This window comes from Kwoniella dendrophila, chromosome 11, assembly GCF_036810415.1.
Source record: "Kwoniella dendrophila CBS 6074 chromosome 11, complete sequence".
Classification (NCBI taxonomy): domain Eukaryota; kingdom Fungi; phylum Basidiomycota; class Tremellomycetes; order Tremellales; family Cryptococcaceae; genus Kwoniella; species Kwoniella dendrophila.
In genome coordinates, this window is record NC_089486.1 from 2,937 (window position 1) to 23,502 (window position 20,566).

Here is a 20,566-nt window from a genome sequence, read left to right on the forward strand (position 1 = left end):
TATATGAGTGGCGTAACCGATTCTAGAAACTACCTACTCGCCTGGTTTCTTCCCTTTTCTTTCAAACAACGAGGAGCTTTTGATGGTGTCATGACGATTCATGATTCTCTAGGTCATTTGGATCATGGCGCACGGCTCTTTCTCTTGGCGAAAAAGGACAAGGCCCTTGAAAAGTGTATTGCCGCTCAAGTTTCCGACACTGAAAAGTTACAAGCGATAGACAATATCCGTTCAGACACTTCTGCGATATTGCTTACCCAAGCCAGTCCCTACCAACATCTGATATACGCCAGGCAAGTCATCTCGACTGAAAACCAAGCTGAGATACCTCCATCAAATTCCGATTGGGCCGATATCCAAGGCAAAACGTTTTTATACAAGAAATGCCCCATCACATTGGACGACATTGGTCGTGCCGCTAGATATTCCATCGATAAAGCATCAGGTATCTCAACAAACACTTTGTTTTGGGCGAATATGGGATCGCGCCGCCCACCCTCATCCTCTTTACGATGTCCACCAAGTACATAAGAGGAGAACGGTCAAATTGAATGAGCCGGATTACGACGATCAATTACCTAGACTTGCCATTCAATAATTGCCGGACTGGAACATGTTTTGCCAAAATGGCATATGGAGGTCGAGCAGATGATCGGCTTATCCCATTTCGGCACACTAAATTAGTTGAAGTATCAATCAGAAGTGTTCGCGATATTCTATAGTAAGCTGCTTTTCAATTACATTTCACACTCTAGACTGCAAAAAGCTGACGAGTATATTATAAAGGAAGCTGAAGTAATCTGTATGCAATTTTGTGTGTTTACAAGCTCCGCATTATTTATACCGAAAAGTAGATCACATATGAGAATCTCCTAAATGCTTTCGCAACACAATCACAAACGTCTTTTCATACCTGAAAGTTAGTATATCCTATTACCGCAAATCATGCCCTTACTGGAGAATAGCTATTGTATAGTAGTTGTTCAAAATTTATACTCCATCTGTAATTAAATAATATTGGTTATAAACTATATTTTAAGGCAAATCGTAAGAAACAGAGCTTAAATTGCATGTGCTCGAACAGATACACCACAATCTGGAAATCTTAGGCTGTTTGCGGAAGAATCACTTAGGAAAAAAAGGTCGGTCGAACCAGAAGACTGCCGTTATCATATTTCTTGTTGGAGAAAAGTCGAAAATTGAATATTAATCATGTCCATGGGGAGAATAGTCAAGAAAAGCAAGATACTTCTACTAAATCTGGTTCAATCTACTTTTGTGAATACAAATATTTCAGGAAGACCGAGATATTTAATCAATATCCACACCTTGAGGATGGGCAAGTGGCGATATAGATTTAGCAGGACAAGAACTTTTTCAATCAATGGAAAGTGAGCACCACCTCCTAGATAAATCGACAACTTCAACAACCGAACCCAAGAATAAAAGAATGAGACAACCTCCTATCTTGAAGTAAGTACTCGAACCCAAGACTTGTTCAGCTTGTGAAGCGATTCCTGATAAGTTGTTTTGGAACTGAAGGTCTGCGGCGGAACAATGCTGGCAGAGTTTGTCCGTAGAAGAAGATAAGCTGAAGAACAGCGCAAAAGAAGGATATTTTCTATCGTTACGTGAGTGATATTCAACCATTTTAGTTATTTCGACTACTGGTGAAAAATGTGAATCAACTTCACCTCATGTTCGCGTACATCTGAAATTTCTATCGCCAATCTGATCAGGATGCATTGAATACTGAATCGATCAAGGCAAAGTGCAGAGAGTCAAACACATTGAAATTCTGTTTCAGTAAATGCGGAACTACCTTCAATTCCGGTCGTAAAAGTAGCCTAGAGAGAAAAGTGAGAGAAATCCTCTAGAGTCAAGGCCTGACAAATTTATGACCGAGTATCATTGAATAGTTGACCTGATAGGATTCACTCTGCATTCAGAACCGAGTTCGCTGAATTGTACTTTGGTTTTAAGAGCTGTGACTGGTTGATTCTGCTCCTATCGTCTGTGAACGCTAAGTTACTCCTGCTAATCCGTTCAGCAACTAATGCCATTCGTCTGTAACAAAACAGGGTAAAATTTGCGACCACGCTGACTGATTTTAGTGGCAAACCAAACTATAATCACAATGATAAAGGGTTGACAGTCAAGCTGAAGCATATAAATCGACTAATGATTTGGTTGGACAAAAATCGCAAACTAGCACAAAGCAATCGGATCGATAAACCATCAAGAGATAAAATCCAAATCAAGATAGGCGATAAAAAAAAAATGGCAAAAACATATAATTGCCATATGCGCCGAAACGTTACGGTTTGATTCATCGAAAAACAATTAATACATTTCAGTGAAAATGAAAATGAAAAACCACAAATGTGGCTCTATGGATATCTTGGATGAGTCATTTCATGAGGAAGTATTTATTAATAAAACATAATCCAAATTTTACTCTTACATGTATACTGAGCTGAATTACAACATGATACTAATCACGACCAGCTCCAAATCTAGATTTTTTCTTTCTTTCCTCCAAACTGTCTACCGGCTTCCGCTTGGTTTTAAGTTCAGCCACTTTGGCATTTTCGAATCGCTGTAGAGAAAGGGAGCATTACAACACTTTCTTTCATTTACTAAGACCAGAAGGCGAAAACATACATCTGTAATATTCAAAAAAGCTATGAAAGCTTTATCCGTTTCATCTGCAGACTCTAAAATACTTTGGTAATGCTTGTAATCATCTTCGTTTAACTCTTCAGGAGAACGACCGTTCAGCTTTCTAACCACATTGAACCTATAATGAGCTTGTTGCCTTTCAAGATATTTCCTCAGGATCTTTGCATCCTGTTAGTGTAAAGTGTCATTCAGTATTCCTGTTATCAACGTGAGATGCTAACCAAAAGATGTGGAATTACGTAAGCACTGAGTAGCGTTATAAAATTTTACTTAGACTACTATTCACGAACCTCGTCGAGCTGCTTAGATATCCTTATTGTACTATGATACATATTGTAACACATATAACAAACTTATAGACTCATGTAGATGTATATGCATATTCGTTATCAGCAATGCAACAAGCTTGAATGTAAGGTCAGCGAGGAGGAGGTTCTAAGGCGCATGTTTCATGTTTCAAGCATTCTCAAAAGCGGTTTTCAATGTGATACAGCTAAAAGGTAACTCGTGGTCACCACTTCGATGAAATCACCGCGTCTTAGCTTACCATTTCTCATCTCTTTCGATACAAACTTCAGATCACACAAGTTATGCATGGTCGGATGGACAATAGGGTATCCCATTACCTCTTCATCCCACATGACTTGGTATGATCCACTGCTATACATATCTACCGAAAGCTGAAACTGATAAAAACTTCGGAGTATTGAGTATTGAGACGATAATTGTGGTTTATCCGGGAGGGAGATGCCGTAACAACAGACCGATAATATAACTGTATAAATCAGCCGTATACTGAGGATTTCAATAATAATAATCACCGAAAGATAAAGAACCGATATCTTTCTTGCCGTTCATTTCACTGAATTTCACCCTTCAACCTATATTAAAAGCTGACAGGATGTAGCGTATTAAACAGTCGACATCGACAAAGCTATCATCACTGTCAAAAACACCTCTCTCAAACGAGCTTATTTCATAATGACTATCGTAAGTGTAGCTATCATCGATGAGGAATGACGTTGACAGATTCACTTGTAGACTCACACGTTGCCCAAAGGTTTCCTCTACGGCTTTGCAACAGCTTCAGCTCAGATAGAAGGAGGTGGTGAAGAATCAGAGAAAGAGTCAGGCAGAGGTGATTCAGTGAGTGTCTTGTATTTGCAGGAGATTCAGCACTGACCGAGTATAGATATGGGATGCATTCTGTGATCAACAAGGAAAGATTAGAGATGGAAGTCATGTCAAGAAAACGTGTAATCATTTGGAAATGTTTAAAGAGGATATCGCGTGTGAGTGAATGTGATTGTGGATTGGCAGGATGAAACGCTGATTAGGTAACAGTGATGAGATCTGTTGGTGCCAACGCCTACCGCTTCTCCCTCTCTTGGCCTAGAATTGTACCTTTAGGAGGAAAGGATGACCCAGTGAATCAAAAAGGAATAGATTTTTACAATAATGTTATAGATGAATGCTTGAAGAACGGTCTTACACCTTTTATCGTGAGCGAACCATACTTGGAAATACACTATAAATGCTGACTCCTTCTTTAGACTTTATATCAGTAAGTCTGATCTATTACAACATGATCCTTGCTAAATTGCAATAGCTGGGATCTTCCTCTTGAACTTTTCAAACGATATGGAGGATGGTTGGACAAAGACAAGATTGTAGAGGATTATACCAATTATGCGGAATTGTGTTTTAGAGCGTTTGGTGATAGAGTTAAGCATTGGTTGACTTTCAACGAACCATGGTGTACCGCTGTTTTAGGTCACGGATTTGGTCAATTTGCTCCGTAAGTCAAACTGTTTCTTCTCTTCAACGACCTGCTGATAGTCTTATTATACAGTGGCCACAAGTCAAATACCGAACCTTGGATTGTAGGACATAGTCAAATAGTTGCCCATGCGACCGCTGCCAAGCTGTATATAAACAAGTACAAGTCGGAACAAGGAGGAACAATCGGTATTACCTTGAATGGTGACTGGACTGAGCCATTTGACGATTCTCCCGAAAGTGAGTTCAGCAAATGATGAATTTCAGCTCACAGTTTATATAGATATCGAGGCCGCTCAACGAAAGATGGATTTCGCTGTTGGATGGTTTGCAGATCCAATCTATTTAGGTCATTATCCTGAAAGTATGGTGAAAGCACTTGGAGATAGGTTGCCGAAATTTACAGAGAGCGATTTAAAATTACTGAAAGGAAGTTCAGAGGTGAGTGGTTTCCTTCTAAAGTCTGGATAGACTCGTTGACTATATCTACCCAGTTTTACGGATGTAACGTAAGTTGGAATTTCATCTCAAATCCAGAATCTGAAATGTGCTAAACCGCTCGTTTCTAGACCTACACCACCAACACTATCAAAGCCACCAGAACGGATGATGAGTTTGCGGGATATACAACTATGGATTTCGATAGACCTGATGGTAGCCTGATAGGTCCTGAATGTAAGCAAAACCACACCCTAATTCACTCTCACCATTGACACTAACGGTCGACCGTTCTAGCCCAACTTGGCTGGCTGAGAGACGTTCCTTGGGGTTTCCGTAAACTTCTCGTTTACTTGTATCAGCGATACAAGATGCCTATCTACATGACTGAGAGTGTATGTCAGATCGTCTAATATCTTGAACCCGGCTGATAGCATTAACAGGGATGGGCAATAAAAGATGAAAGCTCGTTGACCGTGGAAGAAGCGTAAGTCAGCTCAGATGCTATGTAACCTAAAGGTGTGGTACATATTAACTGATCAAACCGTTTATAGTATCCGTACGTAATCTGCCGTCTGTGTAGGTCTACGTTACTGAAAATATATCTAGATGATCAAGGTCGTATACAGTATTACAAAGGATACTTGCAAGCTCTCAAAGAAGCGGTTGAAATCGATGGAGTGGACGTTAGATCGTATTTCGGGTGAGTAGATCCAACACTGGTGAGATGTCCGCTAATTCTTTTCCTTCAACCAGCTGGTCGTAAGTTTCCATGATATATGGACCGCTCTGGTCAAAACTGATCGATATCCTTTGCTTAGCTTCCTCGACAACTTTGAATGGGCATCTGGTCTCATCCCCAGATTCGGCAGTGTCTACGTTGACTACGAGACATTTGAAAGAACACCAAAGGATTCTGCGAGGTCTTTGATGAAGGTAAGTCAGATTTGAGTCTTTATCTCCGCAAAGATTATTAATCGATATATCTTCTGCAGTTCTTCAAGCAGAATGTTCCGAATTAAACTCAGTTTCGCTGGAATATTAGGCATTTTTTGGGAATCGGTTGCTTTTATCAATAAAATTAATGCGTTTGTACAGTATTTATCGTTTTCGAATGTATTTGGCATATTACGTGTGCTCGCCAAGTCATAACATTGAATGAGGAATGTCACCTTTGTACCTGAAGTATTTCCTTAGGGATTTACGGTAACGAATATGGACCAGGACTAAACATCTCCCTTCACCCCTAACCACCCTAACGCCACTAACCTTCCCCTAACCAGCCTAACTCCCTAACGCCCGCAGGGCTTAACCAGTGCTGATACACTGTCTGGTGGTCTAATTGGAGTTTCGTGCCACGGAAGCTATCTTTCCTAACCCCCCGCGCTGTGGAAAATGGGGCTACATTTCGGGCCAAACTTGTGGAAGTATCTGCCATAAGTTTTTTCTTCATGAACTTATGGAAAAACTGCCATGTATATTCCGCAAATTTGCAGCAAACACAGCCAGTCATTCCCATGAAGTTTTCCGCATGTTTTTTGCTGGAAATTGACATGAAGCATTCCATAAGTTTCGCCCGAAATGTACCCCACAATATTTCATTCGCAAAAACGGTATGTATGTACCGAAAAACAGCCGAGATTATTATCCGAGCTTTCCAATTTTTAGCCTTATCACCGAGTCACAACACCCTTGCATGTTGAATTCACCTATCATACATACACATACCTATCCCCCACGTCTGGGATCCCGATGAGCCGAAGGTGTCTTGTCGATAGGATAGAGTTGGTTTCGTATAGAATGGATGAGTATATCGTATATAAAATCGAAGGCATGTCCATCTCTTCAAAACACTGGCTGACATGCTCAGACAGAGAACAAGGTTGACCTGAAACGATTGTCAACACAGTTCAATTGCATACAGCTCAACTTACCAATAATCTTCATCATTTAATCCGGTATTCTCTTCTGGAACCATCATAAACTCTTGCTATAAGGGGATCAAGCAGTCAGATCGTTTTCTATGATCTCTCATTATCACTTACCAGTTGCGCCATAAAGTCAGGCTGTACATCCTCCACAATCGTGCTATCCATCGTTCCATCGATGATAGGTATAGGAGATGCCGCTTTCGATTCCATCCCAATAGCTCGTAGTGTTCTTTGTACGAATCGCGCTACATACGCCGACGCGGTATTGACTTCCGCTCCTGATGCTTTAGTGTATGAATTTAAGATACGCTGAAGAAGCGTGATGATAAGGATTTTCTGAGTAACGCTTGCTAAGTGGAATATCTATTGGGAAGTGTTAGCATGTTGCATGTTTTTTGGTCAACTGAGACATGTCATACCTTTCTTAGCAAAACTGTCAAGGAAGAAGCCATAACGGAACTGGTATCTTGCATGATTTCTAAATCTCCATTATTCGCCACGGTATCTATTTCATCAGTAATACGAGAAGCATATTTCAAGCAAGCATCTATCCGAATAGGATCGTTTGGTGAGGCTTCCAAGTGATGACGTTTGAGAACAAGCATAAAGTCGAGTGTCGCCCACAAACCAACATGCTCTTTCTCATATTCAAATCCTACAGGTGGAGCTGCATGACAGAATTAGCATGATTTTTCAATATGTCCTAGACTCACCTTCTTTCCTCCAATACCTCGTCAACAAAGCTTCGCACTGATCGTGAACGCTATCTAGAGCTGCTTCATTGTAGGCCGCAGATTGAAAAGTTGAATCGCATATGACACGCCATTGATCTTTCAATTTACATAATCTGGATGAATGGTTAAGGTGAATGGGAATACTCATGGATTTAACCGGGACTCACTCAATCGAAGAAGCGAGATGTAGATCCACCAAGGGACCGAGGTATGTATGCTCTCTTGCCCAATTGCCAGCCTTATTTCACGGTAAGCGTTCGTTCTGTTAGATTCCGTGGTCATCACTTACGTCCATAAAGTGATTCGGCTGTATAGCTATAGGAAGACCAGTTGTATAACTCAAACTGGTAAAAGTCAGCTAACGAGATCATCTCGCTTGGTATCGGGACTTACGATCTGTCAAAGCCTTTTATACCTTCTTGGTTAGCTTATAACACCAAACACAGAGCGAGATTACTAACAGAAGAGACCTGGTAAGATGTCAGCCGATTTTCCCAGGTGATTGAAACCATTAACTCACACATCCAGGTTCTCTCGGCGTTCTACAGATTTCAATTCGTCAGATAATTACAAATCAACCTTTAAAAACTCACCAGTATCTTTCTCGCCGTCATCTCGTCCTGCGGCAGTGGCTCCGTCCTTGGAACATGCCAGTATAACTGATATCCCATCCGAATCGCTATTCCAATCTTTCTCCACGAAGACGTGTCCGCCGGTAATTTCCAATACATCAAGATCATGATAGTCTGGACCACTCCAACATCGGCTACTCCGTCGTTTATTGCGCGTGTGAGAAGTGTCTGAGCATGTGATAGGAGTTGACTGTGGAGATCCGGCCGCGAGAATTTACTGGCAGCAGCGATAACTGCAGTGAACAGTACAGTCGATGTGCATCGTAGGTAAGTGAGAGAGTGGACTATGTCATTGTCAGTATATACAGCTTGATAGAGTGGAATGACTTACGCTTGACATCCAGAACCGCCACCAGATGATTTAAACGGTCATGAAATCTATCTTGTAAGCTAGGATATCTCAACCTGTCACTTACAATTGTACAAGCGCTGATGCCTCAGATTCTGACAGTATCATCAGGTTGACTGTTTGTCAGCTCCTATCGGTTGATGGTCAACTCACCAGGATCATCTCTAAACTCAGATCTAGAAATCGGCGAAGTCTCCGTTTCAGTCGCTTTAGTCATATAATCCAAGAAGAAAGGTGCATTAGTTTGATTTAGCTGCAGAGGTCGATCTGACGGATCGAGATATTCTGATAAATCCAAATTGCGATTGTTCGCGCTTGCCTCTGCCTCGGATGACAACGGTGAAGGTTCAGTTATGTCATATGTGAATTGGTCATGGTTAAAAGCTGTTTGCTGTGAATGATCAAAATGATGGTCTGAATCAACAATTTGATCGTGATTGTTTAGTCGAATATCTGGGCTAAATGTTACATGTTGATTGTGCTGAGGTGAGAAGTTAGTGATGCCGTTCAAATTTTGTATTTGATTTGACATATTTGTTGATAATCCACCAGATGTTTTAGGAGATTTACGTTTTGCTGAGGTCGATGGTTTCGTTTGTAAAGCAGAAATTATAACGTTACCGGTTCTACCAGGACATCAGCTTCCGTTAGATCAAACACAAGTGAGCTGGATATATACGACTTACCTGTCACTACTTTCTCTACGCGGTCTACCTCGTTTTTTGCTTTCTGGTGGGGTGCAAGCGAGCCCGTATCTTACTACGAGAAGTCAGCGAAAGCCTAAATTCAACTGATTTTTGATATAACTTACAACAACGCATGCATGTATGGTCCAAGCCTTCATGGCGCAGACATCGGACCTAATCATGACAATGACTATCAGTCTACTTATATTTTCAACACCTATATCACTTATTCCATATCGCACCTTATTCTGTCGACAGGCAGCACACCTATACCAGTTATGATGTAAGCGAGATTCTTATCCGTATCCACCGATGATTGAAGCTCACGCTAGTTTGGACCGAATCTGTACAGGTGCCACTGTATCGTTAATCAAAGGAGCTATTGTCGACATCTAGGTAGTATCATTATCGATGGTGTGAAAGATCGTAAACCATGACCAAAGTTTTAACACGACAAGATTGCGAATTTGAGATTGTTAAGATTATTGTTTATCATTTATCTGGGGTGGTGAACAGCTGATCTTCGACTTGTAAAGGTGCTCCGCGTGGGGGGTTTCTTGGCTAATAATTGGCTAATTTACGTTGATTCGGGCCGGTGTCAAAGAGGGAATCCTAATAATCCTAATAATCCTAATAATCCTAATGAAATTCTGATGAGCCATTACGAATCTTTGTAATCCACTCGCAATTCTGAGAATTGGTACCGGTGCCTGTTTGATTACCTTTTCTGTAATGTGATATTAAGATTAGACAATACGAGTAATATCTGATACTGTAGTTGTATCTTTACCGATCCCACACCCCACATTCCACATTCCTTCATTGTTCTACACGACTCGACTGCATAAAAGATTCAATAATCACCTCAGTTCCTATGAATAAGCGCTAAAGACAGGAATGAACACAAGTGCGTCGACAAAACAGGGTAGATCCCACACTACTGCATCGCTTCGGCTACAGACAACTTCCTTATCAATTGATGACTCTACAAACGTCATCGGGCATTCCGAGATCTCGGTGAATCCGATTGATACCCCATCAACAATCAACATAGGACATCAATATCGTCTACATTCACTTCTCATACACAACTTGGCATCAAAATCATCAATTGATAGCGGTGCAAGAAGAAAAGGTATAAATAGGACGAAGTCTGAGCGAACATTTTGGTAAGCTCCATCACCTCTCAACCCAATCCATCATGCTATACTTTATACGATTACTCACAGCTTTCACTATTCTGGTATTACAGGTACAATCCGTACCCTTCCTTTCCACCAGACAATCATCGTCATCCACAAACACCTCCAATGCCACAACGACTATCATCAACAATACTCTAATCGCCAAAATTGACGATATACGTGCACGATGGGGTGTAAAAGGTATCAACGTTGCCCTTGTCGCTTCACCAGATTATATTGGCAATAAAACTGGTCATAGTCAAAAAGAATGGTCAACTCAAAGTATCTCTCTTGGTTCAGCAAATAGACATAATCATGCTTTTGAAGACGATGTACGTGTATCTACGCACTGAATTGACATTTACTCGCTGACTGACTTGCTTCTTTTAGACATTATATGCCATAGGATCAAATTCAAAACACTTTGCAGCAGTATCCATCGGCCTTCTTATCGCTAATAACACTAAGTTATCCAACGGTCAACTCTTATCCTTGACCACCAAGGTCAAAGATATTTTACCAGAATTCGGATTGATGGATGGATATGCAGGCGAGAATGCGGATTTAGTGGATCTGATGTGTGAGTTGTATATCCTTTGAAATCGTTCATTTACACAAAACTGACGAATATTTAGCAATGCGGTCTGGTCTACCAAGACATGATCACTTGATTGGGCCAAGTAAAACAGTTCCACACCTATTGGTATGCTCAACTGATGTCCTTGATCAGCTACGACCCCAAAGAAGTTGTTTCTCGACTTCAATACCTTCGATCCTCTACTCCTTTCCGACATGATGCACAATACAACAGTCTTCATTATATTGTTTTGGATCAAGTGATCTCTACTCTCACCGGTACGACATACATAGACTTTGTCAACACACACATCTTTCAACCGTTAAATATGACAAACACCTATTTCAACTATACCCAAGCCGTCCAGTCAGGTTTACCTATTACTGATGGATTCGTACATGAAAACATCAACTATCAAACTTGTATATCAGCTGTTCAAGCTTTCTTACAAGCTGGTGGTGGAACCAATCTTACTGCTTGTGCTGGTGAAATCAAAAGCATTGGCTGGTGGGATCATACAGACGGTGTGAGAATAGCTACTACTGGAGGTGTTATCACTACTGGTCAAGATATGGTAAGTACCGCATAATCAGGAATGACAATATAGCTAACTTCCCATCGGTTAGATAAAATGGCTTAAAGAAGAGCTCTCACCTACAGTCCTTCCATCGTTTATCGTTCCCGCAACTACCACAAGTTGGTCAGTTCTCACCAATCAACCTGCTATTCCTGGAATCACCAGTATATACTCTTATGGTCTTGGCCAATACATGTACACGTATCGAGGATATACTATTCATACCCATGATGGATCAGTTTTCGGTCAACTCAGTCACAACATCCGGATTCCAGATCTCGGCATAGGTATGGTAATTATAGTTAATGATCAAAGTTACGGTGATAGTATGGGTTCATTAGTAGGAAATATGATACTTGATGCTGTCTTAGATCTGGAGCCGATCAATTGGGAATTGAAAACAGTCAAGGGTCTTGCTGGATTATTGGACTTGACAAATACCGATTCTCAATCATCAACAAATTCACCTTTGACTAGCTCAAATACCACCAATAGCACAACTCAAACAAGACCAGCACCTGATCGAAACACCATTATTGGAACATATACAGATAAAGCTTATGGCGACTGGAAAGTACAACCTATTTCAGATCTTCAAAATATCTCAACCATTTCAGCTTTGAACCAAACTCTCACTCAATACGGTCTGACTTTTACGGATCAATCATATTTTGCTCATGATGATCAATCCTCCTTTATCACTCATTATGTGTTCACACCTTCCGATGGACCACTTTTCAATATTACCCCTTCATATATTACGCCTACCTATGACGAAAATAGTGATGACGCATCAGGCTTGACTGCTATTACCTATTCGCCCGGTACCGCCGTTTTCAAGGATAATGGTATGGGTCTTTTCAATATTTGGCAACAAGGTAATACTCTTCAACCTAGTATTGTAGTTGAAGATAATATTGAACAAAACGCCGAAGTATGGTTCAAGAAGCAGTAAATGGAGGGTTGTCAGATGGCGAAGCAAAATCGTCCAAACGTTATAATACAGTATAAGCTATATGTGTACAAAACCCTTTTTCTCCTCCTATTATCATCTTGAGAAGCAAATGCATTAACATGTCAAATAGCTAGTACCACGGTCCATATGAATATTGCATCACATGAACTGCGCGGAATTGATCTTTCTTCTGAAAAGCTCATGTTACATTGCGATAAATGCAGATTCGCATTGCAGCATCGAACTTGTAATAGTCAGTTGACATAGTCTATGGACGTGTCAAGAGTTAGTGACCTCTGAAACATCCTACTTCATTATATTGTACTCATCAGACCCTCGTGTGCTTGGTTACCGAGATGGTGATCTGAAAATTCCTTCTCCATGTGTTGGGAAGAAGTTTAACAAAGCATGACATGTCATTCCTGTAGATAGTGGAAGGTTCACACCATTGTCCCCACTATTCCAGCTACTGTGGGCTGTTAATTGACGGATGCTTTACAGAGGATACTGCTAGTCATTGATGGATCAAAAAGGCAGATCGATCAAACGAGAGCTACGCTTACAATTGCATACTATATATACTATATCAAATACCAAAAGAGTAACCAATCACAAACTCAAACCGTCTATACTAATTTCACTATCTCAACAAATTTAACATTATACTTTAATTTGCTTCTCCTGTACCATTCATCGTCTGTAAGTTTAAGGATCAAAGACTGTTCAAGCGAGTGTAGGAACATGACCAGGAATTTCTTCATGTTGAACAACTTGTCTTTCTTCTTCATCTAATATAGTTCCATCTTTCACTTCAACATGGTGGATTTCAACTTCATTATCTTTTTCATCATGATCATGATCAAATATTTGTTTTTCAGTACCAATTGTAATAGCTTCATTATTGATTTTAACCTTTTTAAATTGTCTTGTAGGTACTTTACTTGCGAATAACATGTCTAATTCAGCAAATGAGAATCCACCTGTTTCAGGTAATCTAAAGAATGTCCAAGTGAAACAAAGTAAATTACATCCTAACCAGAAATATGCGGACTAAAAATTGTATTCGATAAATTAGCTCAAGTTACGCGTCACATAGTTTTCCAATATATGAGGATACGATGCTCACTTTAGCTTGCCAATTCCATGCTGTGGCAGTAACCATTCTAGCTCTAAGCTGTGATCCGATGATCGCACTAACAACGTAAACAAATCGTCCAAGGACGATAGATCTACTTCGTAATCTTGATGATGGGAGTTCACCGACAATCGAGTAACCTGACAACTGAATTAGCGACTGAACTTGACGAAAGTACCAGTTGTTACTTACAGACAGGACCCAAAGAGAAGTGGAAAAGAAGGTTAATGATGATCATCAACCCACCCATAGCATTAAGTCTTGCTTTTGTCTGGGTTACAGTTCCAAGTATCCCGATTGGTAATAAACAACAAGCCTCAAGAGCGATACCAGTGAGGTAGATAGTTCTTCTTCCAGTCCAGCCAAGTGCGATCCATGAGCTGTGCAATCCGTCAGCCATTTTTCCATAGATGATCAAATCAAATCCGATTCTTACATGGCAACACCAACAATAGACATAGCTGAAAGTACAAGATTCATGTTGAACGCACCAGCAGCGCTCATACCAGCGTTTTCGAGCCTATAGATCATGTTAGTATCTCAAATGCGAATCAAGTGAAGCAACTAGCATTTCGACAGTAAGACCAGTAATGATATTTCCATTCCAAAGTTGCACAAGCCAAACCCCCAGCATCTGATGTAAATATCACACTCTATCAGCTAAAATCCCATCACAGTTTGCTGATAGAACTTACTATTTCAGTACGTCTTAAATTGGTACCTTTAAACATTTCACTCCAATTACCACCTTTGGCATCAAGTTTTTCCAATGAATCGGTGTGTCTCATAAAAGCAACATAACCTTGAGCTTCTTTTTCAGAATAGAATCCAGGTCTAGCACATCTAATTAATACTTTTTCTGCTTCTTCATGTCTGCCCTTTCGAACAAGCCACCATGGACCTATATCAAGCGGTGTCAGAATCGGTATGTTCTACAGGATTGTAGAGGACTCACTTTCTGGCGCAAAGTAACAACCTAAAGCAAGTGGAAGTGGCCAAACCCATTGTAAAGCATAAGGTAATCTCCATCCATAAGCGTTGGTTATGCTCAAACATGCACGAAGGACTGTGAATTTAATTCAGCGACCATTTTAATCCTGAGTCTAACCAGATTTAAACCCACCACCCGAAGCAATGAAACTGCCTCCACCAAAACCGACAGATGCAAAAGCATTCAAATAGCCTCGAAGTTGTATTGGACAAATTTCAGCGGCGTATGCAGTGGAAAGCGTTTCTAATGATGCTACTGTCAACACACAGACAACGTTTATACAAACGCGCAGCACTCACGGAACATTCCCCAAGGTATACCCATAGCCAATTCAGCTGCTAGCAACATATTCAAACTAACCGCAAAGAAGGCCAAAAATATGGTCGCCATCATGAGAATCATACCACCAATAAAAGTCTTTCTTGAACCGAATCTTTCTTGACAATAACCATTTAGGAATAAACCAATACATTGACCAACATATGCTATATTGACTAGACCACTTTGATAATTGGCTGGAATAGCGAGTTTACCATTTTTACCTTTTACTCCGAAACTTTTCAGAAATGCTGGCAAAGCAAAGAAAGAGTTGATCTGTGATTTACAAGTCAGCATGAGTACTGATTGGTGTTACTGGGATTGTAACCCACGATAGCAGTATCAAACCCTTCCATTAATAAAGCAGAAGTTAAGAAAATACTCCATCCTGCTGCTCTACCGTGATTTCTCCATGCTTGAAGGAAAGTCTCCTTCTTCTGTTTCTCGATCACTTCATGCCCAATTCTAACAAGTTCAGGATCAAGATGTGAGACAGCTTTTATTTGTTCTTCATTCAATTTAACGACCTCTGTGGGTGAAGTTCTGAAAGTAGCTCCTACCATGATTGTTGTAGTCAGCTTAATGGGGTCATCTAATAATGGTCAAAAGGAGACCCATGGGGGTCTTGCAGAACGCATCCTTTATATTTGTTGCTCGAGATACAAACGGTGTAAAGAGTGACCGATATCATAAGACTATTGAATTGGGGTATCCATGGGGGATATTGTTTCAACTACATTGAAAGACGCTAAAAACCAAGTCAAAGAGGCGCGGTATCAAGTTGAGCCGGGACCTGATGCATGACTGGTGATGTGATGAGTCATGTGGACAATAGAATATCCATCTTGTCAATGCTTCTTACGTTCATGTCGCAGCATTCCTGTAATTAATTTAGCTTTAAATAGGTTATTTATAGCTCCAGCTCTTGGCGGTCCGATAGCGGACCGATAGGCGATTAAATTCGATCACTATGAACAATGCCGTTAAATACGATTTATGGTGTTAATCTCGGTGATTTCAGATGAGTGCGCTGTAAGCGGTAAGCAGATGAGTTGTGATTATACTTAAAAAGTAAGATACGAGTATTCTGTTTAGAGACCAATCTTGCGGACTTTGACAGCCAGCATCACTCCCCGAAGGACTTATCGGACTCGGCACAAGAATTAACCGTTTGTATATCGTCCAACATGGTGCATGATGATTCTATACAACAAAAAAAATGTCGTAATACATTAAAAACGTTTCGAGACAGCATGACAAGGGAGTCGATTACCAATCCTTTCGTAAACCTATTGTTGGAATGTAGTTTCAGCTATAAGATACATTGTAACGCCGAAAGACCGCGCCTCACTCAAAGACGACTCTTGAGAGCCTTACCTGATGCTAAAGCTTTGTTGGCTCCGGGACTAACGCCCAAGCCATGATCACCATTAGATGCTAGAGAAGCAGTAGAAGGAGATGCATGTAGCGTGCGCAGACGGGATTGTCGCCCTGCCATAGGTTCGAGCTATGACGATTTCTTCATGTCAGCTGAAAATTTGACATCTATGGGATCTGTAATCGCCACCAATTGAGAGGTATTGACTCACCCTCTTCTTGATTTCCTTCAATACCTTTGTATTTGGTCTCCAATGGAGTACACCTTCCTTCAGATCCTTCAATTCTCCCGGAAATAAGTCTTTCACTTCTGGCGAATCCACCAACGCTCGCATAATCCAAGGTAGTTCAAAGTCGTTCTTAGCGTCTCTAGCTGAGAAAGGCTCGATTTCGAGAGGTGTCATGGGTTGACGAGCTGAACCAGCGTGGAATAGGTACTGCACAGCAATTGAATAACATGATAGTTCTTCGTATGGTGTGGAGTGTCCGACACCTTGAATAACATATCAACCAGTGAGGTTATCGACTACATGAATGACAAATACTCACCTGTCAAACTCCCAGCTGTAGCTTCACTTAGATGCTCTACCAACCGCTGATCATCTATTCCAGCATTTCTAAGCATAAATGCAAAACATAAAAGGTTGGTCATAAAGTCGGATTGGGTATAAGAGGCGCCGTCTACATATAAAGCTCGAAGGAGAAGAGGGTGGGTAGCGGTACTGAATGATGCACCATATATGGGAACCTATGATGAGGTTAACGTAAGCTAGACCTGACCAAGCGAGAGAGCAGACTTACCACTTGGTCATTTAAGGAAGCTAAAAGTACCACCCTGACCTCATTTTCCAGAACCATCGATAACGCTTTCTGATACGCTACACTGACAGCCGAGGTTGAATCTTGAAATTCGAACAATTCTCTAGCTGCAGCATTCTCAAACCATTGCAAATAAGGCTGGATGACCGTAGAAGTACTGATAGAATATAGCGGACCAAGATGAACCCCACACATAGCTAACATAGCAACCTTTTGATATCCTCCATCCGACCCATGTATTTGCGCAGGACTTCTTCTACCTCTTCTAGGCTCTTCTGGTGGTAAAACGCCAATCGGTCCAAAGGCCCATTCGCATCGTGAAACGGCCTCGCCATTGAGTGGCGTACGTATATGGCCTTGAGCAATCATGCGGGAGATCAAGTGAGTAGTGACGATACAGCCTTGAGAATGAGCAGCGAAGAAGATAGCGTCTGCTCGACGTAAGTCGTTGATCCAAGCAGGATTACTAAGATACGCTTTGTATAGTCTAAAAACGATATCAGCCGTGTTCGATAGATATGCAACTCACCTGTCTACTCTCGATTCGATAGTCCCTTCACCTTCCAGTGGCATCAATGTTAACCTGATATCATCTACACCTTTCTCCTGAAAGAATTGCTGAACCGCTTGACCCATCATATTGGCAAATTTGACCGATGTACCAGTTGGTTCACCAATTACGCTATTCAGCATTTTTGCTGGAAACCTGGAGATGATAGACGGAATTATTAGCAAGATCATCGGCTGAATTATTACTTAAAATGATCGCAAGCACTAAAACATGCTTACCATCCATGAACACCAACAACGACAACTCTTTTAACCTGTCTCCATCCATCATCAGGAGTTCCGCTACCCAGTCCAATTCGCCGAGGTAAATCGTTCCCCACGTTGCTACCTTCCTTCCGGCTTCGAATCTCCTTCTCGTCTTCTGCCAAAGTGTCCGGTGTGATCCTCTGTGCAAGATCTGATCCACCATATACGTAGTTACCTACAGCACCAAGTGCTTTCCAAGCTAATCCAGTCGTGGCAGCGGTAAGCCCTTTGGCGGCTTCAACGGGGGGTTCGGGCGGCTGCGGCGGTAGAAAAGATCTGGGTGGACGGTCGAAGGTATCGGTAAAGGTCGGAATGACGAGGTTGGGTTGCACTGCAGGCGCGTGTGGAGGAGGTGGAAGTGATGAGCTAGCTTGTTGACTCGAGCTGGGTCTGGCACCATCAAGGGATGACCTGGTTTTGGGAGATACTTGCGCTGGACTCAGACTACCGTTGGATAGTAATGATGCATTTGACAATCTTTTCTTTCTCACATCAAGATTCTGGGATGGTTTAGGGGTTACCGTTTTTGTCGATTCTTCGTCAACCCTTACCTCTCTGCCTTTTGCCGACTGTGAAGGTGCTAACGACTGGGACGGAGTGGATGATGGGAAATCTGGATCGGCTGAAAAGTCCATCACTTCCTCATCGGAAGCCTTCGTATTTGATCCTTGTGTATTGATTGAGCTACCGGTAATGTTCTTTTGGTTGACTCTAAAGGCTAGGTAGCTCAGCCAGCCAGTAGTCGAAGGTCTTCTATCGGGGTTCCTTTCGGTCGAAGCGGTAGACGAGGGTGGTTGAAGAGTTTCTGGCTGAGGTTTTGGTACTGAAGTTGCTTCACGTATACTAAGATCTGGTGGAGGCTCGGTGTGAACTGGTTTTTGGTCTTCCGTAGGATCACTAGGTTCTACTTGATGATACTCAGTGCTATTACTGATTGGTATAGGAGGTTGCTGACGAGGCGGTGGAACGACAAAGGAATATAGATAGGATGACCATGGCTGGGCAGCAGAATGCACGTTGGGTTGCTCTACATCAGCTGAAGGAGGGATTGATGTTGACGGGTTCTCGGCAGGAAGCACATTATTGGCGCTATCAGTTGATATCGATGGATGGGATGATTGCATAGATGCGTTGGTCGTTTCTCTCGAATGAGCTTCGATGATTGACGACGAGTCTGACTGATTAATTGATAGGATTTGTTGAGAAGGATCATCTGAATGCGCTGGTTGCGCTAGTTGCTGCATGACGTCTTTTCTATCGATACCCCAGCCTAAATAACCTTTCCATCCTACGTTGACCGGCGGAACTACTTTACTATCCACTGCTACAGATTCAGCTGGCGTATCTCGTTCGTATGGAGGATGAAAAGAGTTTGAAGAGACTGTTATAGGTGTCTGTGACGGTAAGGAAGAAGTAGTTTGAGCAGCGGTTATAGCAGGATCGGCAGCTGACATTTGGATTTTGGAGGGTGCAGAATCTAATGCGGGACTAGGATTCTTAATATCTGTTGTAGCGGCAGAGTGATCAGTGGTATTGGCATTAATGCTCAATGTCTCTTTGACAGAAGGAGGTTTCGGTGTGGATCGTCCCCACCACCCGCGAGATTTTGTTGCTGTATTGATTGCGGTTTTCGATTCTTGCTTATCTGCGGCGGATGTTGGAAAAGTGGGTGCAGCTTGAGAGAGGGGCTCGATAGGCGGTGGACCATTTCCAGACTGAAGGTCCAAAGTTGACGGTGGAGGTGACGTTTTCATGGGGATCGGTGATGAAGTAGCTGTTGAAGGGAATTGTAATTGATCAGTCGGATTGATAACAGGCTCACCTGCCTGATCTGCATCATCCAGAGCTTCCGTTTCTTTACCTTTGCCTTTATTGACCGAAGGTGATTTTGGAAAAGATGGTGTCGATGAGTTCCATCGCAGCCATGATGATGATTGTTTCGGATTAAGAGTACGTTTATTGATTGTAGGAGTAGGAGAAGGATCTCTTTGAGGGGATGAAGAATTGTTGATTGGTTGAGACGAAGGACCAGCTATAGGTTCAGGTGAATCTTGAATTCTATTTCTATTTATGTTTGTTGATGCTGATGATTCACCTTGATTCTCATCTTCTTCCAATACACTGTGATCATCCGACTCTATAGGACTTTTCAATCCAGATGCGGTTCTAACAGTTCGGATAGTTGCTGAACTAGATCCCCTACTTCTCATTCCCATCTGCCTTCCTCCTGAATCCCCATCTAACTGCTTCGATAAATGAGTTTCACTCAATGCATCTGATTTTATTGAATCGCCCTGTGCAAGCACGAATGAAAGCTGTGTGTTGGAAGCTCGACGAGTGATTGATGGAATTCGCAAAGAAGCTGGAGCTCGACGTGAATTGACGGATGATTTTCTGGATCGTGTAGACATGTTGATCATGCATAAAGGTGAAGTTGACTTAAGCCATCTTTAGACAAATGGTTTGATTGAAGAACTGGCTGAGATCACTAGAGTTGTTTGGAAATGATATATACGTTTAATGCAAAAGGTCTGAATACAGAGGTAAAGAAGGAAAAGCGAACAAGAATTCAAGGTTGCGGCTCGC

The 20,566-nt window shown here is 41.6% G+C and overlaps 5 protein-coding genes across 5 annotated transcripts; 2 read left to right on the forward strand and 3 right to left on the reverse strand.

Moving 5' to 3' along the window:
* Nucleotides 1-3,663: 3,663 nt before the first annotated feature.
* L201_007549 (uncharacterized protein) lies at nucleotides 3,664-5,921 on the forward strand (the record flags this gene model as incomplete). The annotated part of the gene is made up of 15 exons (XM_066223255.1): nucleotides 3,664-3,672; nucleotides 3,724-3,828; nucleotides 3,875-3,974; nucleotides 4,027-4,184; nucleotides 4,236-4,246; nucleotides 4,292-4,480; nucleotides 4,535-4,701; nucleotides 4,745-4,902; nucleotides 4,956-4,970; nucleotides 5,031-5,136; nucleotides 5,197-5,294; nucleotides 5,343-5,386; nucleotides 5,483-5,602; nucleotides 5,721-5,835; nucleotides 5,895-5,921. The coding sequence occupies 15 exons, from the start codon at nucleotides 3,664-3,666 to the stop codon at nucleotides 5,919-5,921; spliced, it is 1,422 nt and encodes a 473-aa protein (XP_066079352.1).
* Nucleotides 5,922-6,829: 908 nt separating this feature from the next.
* On the reverse strand, nucleotides 6,830-9,623 carry L201_007550 (uncharacterized protein; the record flags this gene model as incomplete). The annotated part of the gene is made up of 15 exons (XM_066223256.1): nucleotides 6,830-6,889; nucleotides 6,945-7,193; nucleotides 7,250-7,497; nucleotides 7,544-7,677; nucleotides 7,732-7,802; nucleotides 7,854-7,908; nucleotides 8,085-8,106; nucleotides 8,158-8,310; nucleotides 8,415-8,480; nucleotides 8,528-8,578; nucleotides 8,699-9,171; nucleotides 9,232-9,304; nucleotides 9,357-9,405; nucleotides 9,474-9,498; nucleotides 9,559-9,623. 15 exons carry the CDS (start codon nucleotides 9,621-9,623, stop codon nucleotides 6,830-6,832), a joined length of 1,794 nt encoding a protein of 597 aa, XP_066079353.1.
* Nucleotides 9,624-10,432: 809 nt separating this feature from the next.
* Nucleotides 10,433-12,524, forward strand: L201_007551 (uncharacterized protein; the record flags this gene model as incomplete). Its single annotated transcript, XM_066223257.1, has 5 exons — nucleotides 10,433-10,747; nucleotides 10,806-10,995; nucleotides 11,051-11,118; nucleotides 11,360-11,566; nucleotides 11,619-12,524. The coding sequence occupies 5 exons, from the start codon at nucleotides 10,433-10,435 to the stop codon at nucleotides 12,522-12,524; spliced, it is 1,686 nt and encodes a 561-aa protein (XP_066079354.1).
* A 723-nt stretch (nucleotides 12,525-13,247) lies between these two features.
* L201_007552 (uncharacterized protein) lies at nucleotides 13,248-15,531 on the reverse strand (the record flags this gene model as incomplete). Its single annotated transcript, XM_066223258.1, has 10 exons — nucleotides 13,248-13,574; nucleotides 13,651-13,799; nucleotides 13,852-14,039; nucleotides 14,096-14,179; nucleotides 14,229-14,293; nucleotides 14,355-14,560; nucleotides 14,615-14,725; nucleotides 14,783-14,893; nucleotides 14,950-15,244; nucleotides 15,301-15,531. The coding sequence occupies 10 exons, from the start codon at nucleotides 15,529-15,531 to the stop codon at nucleotides 13,248-13,250; spliced, it is 1,767 nt and encodes a 588-aa protein (XP_066079355.1).
* Nucleotides 15,532-16,319: 788 nt separating this feature from the next.
* Nucleotides 16,320-20,391, reverse strand: L201_007553 (uncharacterized protein; the record flags this gene model as incomplete). The annotated part of the gene is made up of 6 exons (XM_066223259.1): nucleotides 16,320-16,475; nucleotides 16,558-16,838; nucleotides 16,895-17,093; nucleotides 17,147-17,651; nucleotides 17,694-17,870; nucleotides 17,954-20,391. The coding sequence occupies 6 exons, from the start codon at nucleotides 20,389-20,391 to the stop codon at nucleotides 16,320-16,322; spliced, it is 3,756 nt and encodes a 1,251-aa protein (XP_066079356.1).
* Between the last annotated feature and the right edge of the window lie 175 nt (nucleotides 20,392-20,566).